The sequence below is a fragment of the Marmota marmota genome, unplaced genomic scaffold (assembly GCF_001458135.2).
Source record: "Marmota marmota marmota unplaced genomic scaffold, marMar, whole genome shotgun sequence".
NCBI classification, from domain to species: domain Eukaryota; kingdom Metazoa; phylum Chordata; class Mammalia; order Rodentia; family Sciuridae; genus Marmota; species Marmota marmota.
The window spans coordinates 11,096,574-11,105,165 of record NW_025999991.1 but is presented as its reverse complement, the minus strand read 5'-3'; the positions used below and the strand labels follow the sequence as shown (position 1 = coordinate 11,105,165).

Genomic DNA, 8,592 nt, shown 5'->3' with positions numbered 1-8,592 from the left:
ATGGAGGTAAGGCGTGGCCGGGGCAGCGAGCAGGTGCCTGGGCCCACGCCGTGGAAGAGGAGACACAGCCCAACACCCAAGGCCTGGAGTTCTGGGGCTGTGTGTGTCCCAGTTGAAAGCAAGAGAAGCCCATTTCCTGAACTTGTCTCTTCTGACCTTGACTGAGTTCCTTGCTGCTTTGCCATTGTGACTTATTGTCATGCTTGTGACAGTGGGTCCAGGACTGGGGGAGGGATGGACCAGGACGTCAGCCTAATCGTGCACACAGCTAAGCAGCGGCAACCTGACTGTCCCTGGAGACCAAGGCAGCTTGGATGACCAGATGCATCTTCCCAGGACCTGCGGGGACCTCCAGTCCCCGCTAAGCCTGCCCACTTCCCGTGGTGGGTGTGGGGCCGGAGCTTTGGCTTCCTCTTCCCTTCCTCCCTGACTCTTCCAAAACACCAGCTGTGCTCGGAGAACACAGTGTACACTGTTGACCCCACGGAGGCTTCCCCTGGGGCTTAGCCCAGTGCCACTCCGGCTGGTACCAGGGGACTGCTGTCCCCAGGAATGGCCCGCCAGAGCCTCTCCACAGTGAGGAGTCCACTCCCCACCAGCGGTCAGCAGCCGCAGACCTGAGTAGCAGGCAGCCGGGGAGGGCTGCAGGTGGACCAGCCAACACTGGACTCCCCAGGCCCTTCCTGTGGCCAAGCCTTGGTCTGGTGGAAACCCTGGAGTGTGCCCTCCCCCAGACCTCCTGCCGTGCCTGCAGCCCAGCAGCCCTGACTGCCAGGTGTCCCATGCCGAAGCCCCAGTGGCAGCTGGACTGAGGGCAAGGCAGCAGGAGTGCCACGCTGTCCCTGGGCATCGGTGATGCGCCCTTGGTTCTGCGGTGGACCTGGGGTGGTTTGCAGTGGATGGGTGGCCAGGACTGGAGGAGTGTGCTGGCTCCCAGGGATGGAGGTAAGGCGTGGCCGGGGCAGCGAGCAGGTGCCTGGGCCCACGCCGTGGAAGAGGAGACACAGCCCAACACCCAAGGCCTGGAGTTCTGGGGCTGTGTGTGTCCCAGTTGAAAGCAAGAGAAGCCCATTTCCTGAACTTGTCTCTTCTGACCTTGACTGAGTTCCTTGCTGCTTTGCCATTGTGACTTATTGTCATGCTTGTGACAGTGGGTCCAGGACTGGGGGAGGGATGGACCAGGACGTCAGCCTAATCGTGCACACAGCTAAGCAGCGGCAACCTGACTGTCCCTGGAGACCAAGGCAGCTTGGATGACCAGATGCATCTTCCCAGGACCTGCGGGGACCTCCAGTCCCCGCTAAGCCTGCCCACTTCCCGTGGTGGGTGTGGGGCCGGAGCTTTGGCTTCCTCTTCCCTTCCTCCCTGACTCTTCCAAAACACCAGCTGTGCTCGGAGAACACAGTGTACACTGTTGACCCCACGGAGGCTTCCCCTGGGGCTTAGCCCAGTGCCACTCCGGCTGGTACCAGGGGACTGCTGTCCCCAGGAATGGCCCGCCAGAGCCTCTCCACAGTGAGGAGTCCACTCCCCACCAGCGGTCAGCAGCCGCAGACCTGAGTAGCAGGCAGCCGGGGAGGGCTGCAGGTGGACCAGCCAACACTGGACTCCCCAGGCCCTTCCTGTGGCCAAGCCTTGGTCTGGTGGAAACCCTGGAGTGTGCCCTCCCCCAGACCTCCTGCCGTGCCTGCAGCCCAGCAGCCCTGACTGCCAGGTGTCCCATGCCGAAGCCCCAGTGGCAGCTGGACTGAGGGCAAGGCAGCAGGAGTGCCACGCTGTCCCTGGGCATCGGTGATGCGCCCTTGGTTCTGCGGTGGACCTGGGGTGGTTTGCAGTGGATGGGTGGCCAGGACTGGAGGAGTGTGCTGGCTCCCAGGGATGGAGGTAAGGCGTGGCCGGGGCAGCGAGCAGGTGCCTGGGCCCACGCCGTGGAAGAGGAGACACAGCCCAACACCCAAGGCCTGGAGTTCTGGGGCTGTGTGTGTCCCAGTTGAAAGCAAGAGAAGCCCATTTCCTGAACTTGTCTCTTCTGACCTTGACTGAGTTCCTTGCTGCTTTGCCATTGTGACTTATTGTCATGCTTGTGACAGTGGGTCCAGGACTGGGGGAGGGATGGACCAGGACGTCAGCCTAATCGTGCACACAGCTAAGCAGCGGCAACCTGACTGTCCCTGGAGACCAAGGCAGCTTGGATGACCAGATGCATCTTCCCAGGACCTGCGGGGACCTCCAGTCCCCGCTAAGCCTGCCCACTTCCCGTGGTGGGTGTGGGGCCGGAGCTTTGGCTTCCTCTTCCCTTCCTCCCTGACTCTTCCAAAACACCAGCTGTGCTCGGAGAACACAGTGTACACTGTTGACCCCACGGAGGCTTCCCCTGGGGCTTAGCCCAGTGCCACTCCGGCTGGTACCAGGGGACTGCTGTCCCCAGGAATGGCCCGCCAGAGCCTCTCCACAGTGAGGAGTCCACTCCCCACCAGCGGTCAGCAGCCGCAGACCTGAGTAGCAGGCAGCCGGGGAGGGCTGCAGGTGGACCAGCCAACACTGGACTCCCCAGGCCCTTCCTGTGGCCAAGCCTTGGTCTGGTGGAAACCCTGGAGTGTGCCCTCCCCCAGACCTCCTGCCGTGCCTGCAGCCCAGCAGCCCTGACTGCCAGGTGTCCCATGCCGAAGCCCCAGTGGCAGCTGGACTGAGGGCAAGGCAGCAGGAGTGCCACGCTGTCCCTGGGCATCGGTGATGCGCCCTTGGTTCTGCGGTGGACCTGGGGTGGTTTGCAGTGGATGGGTGGCCAGGACTGGAGGAGTGTGCTGGCTCCCAGGGATGGAGGTAAGGCGTGGCCGGGGCAGCGAGCAGGTGCCTGGGCCCACGCCGTGGAAGAGGAGACACAGCCCAACACCCAAGGCCTGGAGTTCTGGGGCTGTGTGTGTCCCAGTTGAAAGCAAGAGAAGCCCATTTCCTGAACTTGTCTCTTCTGACCTTGACTGAGTTCCTTGCTGCTTTGCCATTGTGACTTATTGTCATGCTTGTGACAGTGGGTCCAGGACTGGGGGAGGGATGGACCAGGACGTCAGCCTAATCGTGCACACAGCTAAGCAGCGGCAACCTGACTGTCCCTGGAGACCAAGGCAGCTTGGATGACCAGATGCATCTTCCCAGGACCTGCGGGGACCTCCAGTCCCCGCTAAGCCTGCCCACTTCCCGTGGTGGGTGTGGGGCCGGAGCTTTGGCTTCCTCTTCCCTTCCTCCCTGACTCTTCCAAAACACCAGCTGTGCTCGGAGAACACAGTGTACACTGTTGACCCCACGGAGGCTTCCCCTGGGGCTTAGCCCAGTGCCACTCCGGCTGGTACCAGGGGACTGCTGNTGCAGCCTTTGAGTCACCTCTTAGCAGTTCAGTTGGCGGAAAGAATCACAGCCCCTGGGACAGGAGTCCCCATGTTCCTCCTTTGCTAGCAAAGCAATAAACCAACCTCATTTTTTTTTAAATCAAAACCCTATATTTAATTGGATTGGCATGGGAACAAAGATTGAGTTGGCAACAGGGGCAGGGGCTTCCCCCACCTGGGCCTCCCCAGTGGCTTCTCGGCTGCTGCTGCCTTTCCTCTGTAATAATCGACGCTGACGGGACTGTGCAAGTTTCCTGTGGTTCCCCTGGGTGTGGGGGTCTCAGGAGGGTCTCTGTGGTTCCCCTGGGTGTGGGGGTCTCAGGAGGGTCTCTGTGGTTCCCCTGGGTGTGGGGGTCTCAGGAGGGTCTCTGGGGTTCCCCTGGGTGTGGGGGTCTCAGGAGGGTCTCTGGGGTTCCCCTGGATATATCGTAGGGTTACGATTATTATGTTTTTTAACTCTGATGAAGTGCTGTACTCTTTCCACCAGGGCTTTGCCAACATTTTCACCCGTGGTGTGATCTCACCCATCTTCATTTTATTAATATTTACTAATAATTTTATTAACAATTAAAATATGACTAAAATGCTTTAAATACAACTACATAATGTATAGAAAATCAATTATAAAATAATTATATTATAAATAGTATTTTGCTTTTATTCTTTAAAGAGCACGTTTCATAAATCAGTTCTTGTATGAAGACTAAGGAAGGCAGTCAGGGCAGCACCAGGAATAGCATCAGCTTCTCGTCAGAAACTCGGGAGCCGGGAGAGGGTGGAGTAACAGGTGTTGCTGAGGAACACAACTCACTGGAGCTCTGCGTCTATGAAGCACCCTTCAGAGTGAATCCAAGTTGGTCTCCCGGGGCAAACAGCTGTTGAGGAAACGTGAGGCCGGTAGACTGCCTGCAAGAGATGTTCACTCAGATTCTTCAGAGAGAAAGAAAAGGACACAGTTCAGAGAGTCGGAGCTGCGTGAAGAGAGGAGTGCTGGAGAGAACCTGTACAGTGGGGTGGAAACCCTCCCCTCCCGTGTCCTTGCTCAGACGAAGGTGTGACAGCACCAGACCAGGAGGCAGCGTCAAGAACTGTGAGGAGGAAGAGAGCCCACAGCTAACAGCTGACAGCGAGGACAGTGGCAGATGCCTCACCAGGAGCAGGATGCCCAGGCCACAGGGAGGACAGCAGAGACAGGGACAAAGACAGCCGGAGAGTTCCAAAACAGAGACTCAACCACAGGGAGCTCTCAGAAACACTAAAAAAACATTTGACTAGATGAAAAAGAAAGACTTTTATCAAAACTTGTAGGATGCAGCAAAGGCAAAAGCGTTAGAGGGTGGCTGGGAGCAGGAAGTGCGTGTTAGAGAAGAACAAAAATGAAAGCCCAAGGGTCTAAGCTTCCACTTTAGGAAACAGAACAACGATTCGTCGCAAAGTAAACAGAAGAAATAATAAATATTAAAGTAGAGTCAACGGAATTAAAAATAGGAAATGAACAGACGAAAATGAAGGAAACCAAAAGCTGATTCTCTCAAAACATGAAGAAATTTGAGATGCTTCCAGGGGGCACGCTATGAAAAATGGAGGGGACACCAACCGAGAGCCCACGGACATTAGAGGACCCCGAAGGGATACTGTGAATGGCTCTGCCCAGACAACCAAGACCTCGACGGTGTGCCCCAGTTCTCTGAGACACAAGGGTCAAAACACATACTCGGCAGCTGACTGTCTGTGTCCATCAAAGACACCCTTCCAAAACGGAAGCAGCTGTCCCGGAGGGGCTCGCGGGTGACAGGCATCTGAGGAGGGAGCCACACCAATGCTCCGCGTCCCCTCCAGAAGACAGGGCTGACGGACGACTTCCTGACACACTCACCTGGCCCGCGTCGTCCCAGCACCCAGACCACTTTACAGGAAAACCACAGACTAACACCCTCAGGAACACAGGTGCAAAAGATCAACAGAACGTGACGGATCAGATCCAACAACGGATGGAAGAGTTACAAACCGTGGCCGAGCCTCTGGGAACCCCTAGATCTGGCTGTGCCTGAGGTGCTCCTCACCTCTCAGAAATGTGAGTCAGTACGTGAAGATGAGCCTATTGGAGTTACCTGCAGGTCAAGAGTACACAGCTTAGCCCAACACTTCACTTTTTTTTTTTTTTTTTTTAATATTTTTTAGTTGTAGTTGGACACAGTACCTTCACTTTATTTATTTATTTTGCGTGGTGCTGAGGACCAAACCCAGTGCCTCGCACGTGCCAGGCAAGCGCTCTGCCACTGAGCCCCAGCCCAGCCCCCAATGCTGCACTTTTAATTTGGCAAATAACCCAGAAAACAGGGTACAGGTCAGTGGTGCTGCTGACCTGAAGCTGGTGACAGAGGACTGCCACACCACGTATCAGGGAAAGCCCGCGGCATCCTGGAGCCGACGTCCACTCGGGATCGCTTCCTGCTCTGTCCAAGGTGAGCAGACCTTGGGCTCCTAAAGCTGGAGGCACCAAGCTCTTGGGATGCCAGCTGAAGGGGGCCAGAACCTTCCTGAACTCCGCATCAAGCGCGCTGTCCGGGGATCCCGAGGACAAGGCCGTGGCCTGGAGTGCCAGGTCGGCCAGTCACTTCAGACGGCCCGTGACTCGTTTCCGTCAAGCTACCGATCAAGCCACAAGGACTCCGTGGTTGCTAATGTCATGGTGCAATCTTTTAAAAAATTCCCCCAGATAATGGCAAGAGCAAGAGCCACAGAGTGGCTTGAGACCTCGTCGATCTCCTGGCTACGCTCGCGAGGCCCGGGTACCTCTGGAACAAATCTCCAGTGCTGTGTTTTCTACTGAGCAAGCTCCCACGAGAAGCCGTTCAGAGACGCCACCGCCCCAGCAGAGCGCCCAGCCTAAGAACTGGGACCCGGCCAAGAAAGGAGGCAGAGCAGGGGGCTGCTCTCTGCCAAAATGCACCAGAGAGAGAACAGGACGTACAAAAAGGATTTTTATTAAATGAAAGAATCTGTTTGGTGGGTCAGATATGAAATCGGTATACAAAAACTCTGCATCAGATCTCTCAAAGAAGCACAAGGCCACCCAGGAAAAGGGAGGTCCTCTCATCACGACGCCCTCGGCGAGCAGGGCAGCCCCGTCTCCGGGCCTCCGAGGCTGGCTGGGGCTCAGGCCCGTGACCTCTGCACGCAGCGTGCTGCTCTGTCCGCTCAGCCTTTGGCGTTCTGACAGCTCCGGTGGAGAAGCACCAGACACCAGGCTCCTGTACACGGTCACCCAGTCTCCTCGGGTGCCCCTAAGTGATGTGCTGGGGCACACAGGGGGACCCCCAAGCCCACCCTACGGTGTGACGGCCACCGACTGCCGCTGCACGACAACGCGGCTCTGCTGAGCTCTTTGGCACAGCCCCGCAGCGCCCCGCAGCACTCCGTCACGTAAAAAAGTAGACTTTCCTATAGTGAAACTTCTTAAAAACACCTGTTTCTGCAAAATAATGTGTTTCTGGATGCAGAGCTCTGCAAAATATACGTCTCTCTGGAGAAGGGACCTGAGTGGGGCGGGGCTGGGGCGGGGCGGCCCGTCACATCAGCTCATTCAGCTCTGCCTCGAGTGCCGCTGCCATCTCGTCCGCCTCGGAGCTGCTGCCCTCCTCGTCCTCATTGCTGGACTCCTTGCTGGACTCGCTGGCAGCGTCCTCCTCATTCAGCTTTCTCTTGTGGCCTCTGAAGAGAAGGGGAGCAGAACTGCGGTGAGACCCAGGCCATGGGCAGGCATGCAGCCGGCGCTGCCCGTCTGCAGTCTGCACCCGCACACGCGAGGGCTAGCCAGCTCCACGGCACGGCCACAGACCCTGAGGCACCCACTCCGTGGTTGAGGCGCTTGGGTGTCCACATGGGATCAGCCCTGGGCTGGGCCTGCGTCTGGAGGTGTGTGTGTGAGCAGAGGACCCGAGCCTCCGACACCCGTCAGGACAGCTGACTCTCAGGCTGGGCCTTTGTACCTCCCCAAAGGGACTTCAGACAGCAGTGGGCGGAGGACCATGGGCTGGCCTGGCTGTGCAGGGCAGCCCCTGACAGGGATCTGGGACAGCTCCCAGGCTGCAGGGGGAGGAGGTGTCTGAGCAGGGCCTTGCAGCTGCCCAGGAGCCAGGTGGCATGGCTTGTCAGGGTGAACAAGAGAAAAGAGCCCCGTACAGTGGCGTCCTGCGGAGGTGCCTGCACGTGCTCTGCCACCTCTGTCAGCAACCCCTCGTCCACAGCACGCTGCGCCAGGCAGGGCTGACCATTCCCCACCCACACAGGGATGCAAACCCCTACCCACGGCCCACAGCTCAGCTGGCAGTCTGGGGTCAGCATGAATGAGAGCAGCATGTCCACAGGGCACCACCAGAGGAAAGCCCCCTACCACAGGGCAGCATAGCTGCCCGCTCTGGGCCAGCAGCACAGGAGGCTGACACCATACCCATCGCCTTTCCCCAAGACTCACCTCCTGGGGCAGCTGCTAAAACCACCCCCGACGAGTGCCTCAGGCATCAGCAGCACCAGGGGACAGCAGGGCCATTAGGGGGTTGTTTTATTTTAACTGAGCACTGCAGATCAACCCTGTTCAGTAGAACTTGCAGATGACACCCAAGATATTTCCTAGGCAGTGATCCCTGAAGAGCCAGCCCGAGCCGTAGACAGACACCCTCTTCCCACAGTCCTGCAGGCTCCGGGGCCCCAGCTACGTGCACCATGATTTCACCCCACGATGAGGGGGTAACTGGGCCATGCCAGCTGCTCGCAGGGTCTCCTGCAGGCACTGTGCTCTGGCCTCCCTGAGAGGGCGCTGCAGCCAAGGAACGTGCCACACAGCACAAACAGCAGAGCCCCTGCAAGACCTTGAAGACGTTTTACTTCGTTTCAAACAGAGATGCCATCTGCTTTTGGTGTCATACCCCATAACAGGATCAGTGAAACCAGAGAGCACTGCTTTCCCACTCCTGCTGAAAGGGCGAGATCCCCACATCTGGGAGGCACAGGCCCAGCACAGCGAGCTCACTCCTGCACACAGGGGGCCCGCCAGTGGCCCAGTCCCACAGGGCACTCCCTGCCTCTGGTCTCGGGTTCTAAAGCCATCCTGAATCCTCAGTGCAAAGTAAAACTGCAACTGCGGTGTCAACCCCCCCCCCCCCCCCGTCCGCTGAGGAGCCAGGTCGGGTGGGACAGGGGCAACCGG

The 8,592-nt window shown here is 58.1% G+C and overlaps 1 protein-coding gene and 1 long non-coding RNA gene across 8 annotated transcripts in view; one reads left to right on the top strand and one right to left on the bottom strand.

The window, feature by feature from the left end:
- Positions 1-4,004: 4,004 nt before the first annotated feature.
- The window catches only part of Ctdp1 (CTD phosphatase subunit 1), a 45,450-nt gene continuing 40,862 nt past the window's right edge, over positions 4,005-8,592 (bottom strand). For 4 of the 7 annotated variants that reach the window (XM_015499600.2, XM_048806685.1, XM_015499602.2 and 1 more), the window contains one exon: positions 6,354-7,097. In XM_015499600.2, coding sequence (XP_015355086.1) covers positions 7,078-7,097 — 20 coding nt within the window. In that variant the 3' untranslated portion in view covers positions 6,354-7,077. Of the gene's footprint in view, positions 4,290-6,353; positions 7,098-8,592 lie in introns of those variants that run through there. The other 3 variants (XM_048806684.1, XM_048806683.1, XM_048806686.1) reach the window with 1 other exon arrangement.
- The window catches only part of LOC125617863, a 9,764-nt gene continuing 6,408 nt past the window's right edge, over positions 5,237-8,592 (top strand). Inside the window, exon 1 of the long non-coding RNA XR_007348984.1 lies at positions 5,237-5,382. This is a non-coding gene — a long non-coding RNA (uncharacterized LOC125617863). The remainder of the gene's footprint in view (positions 5,383-8,592) is intronic.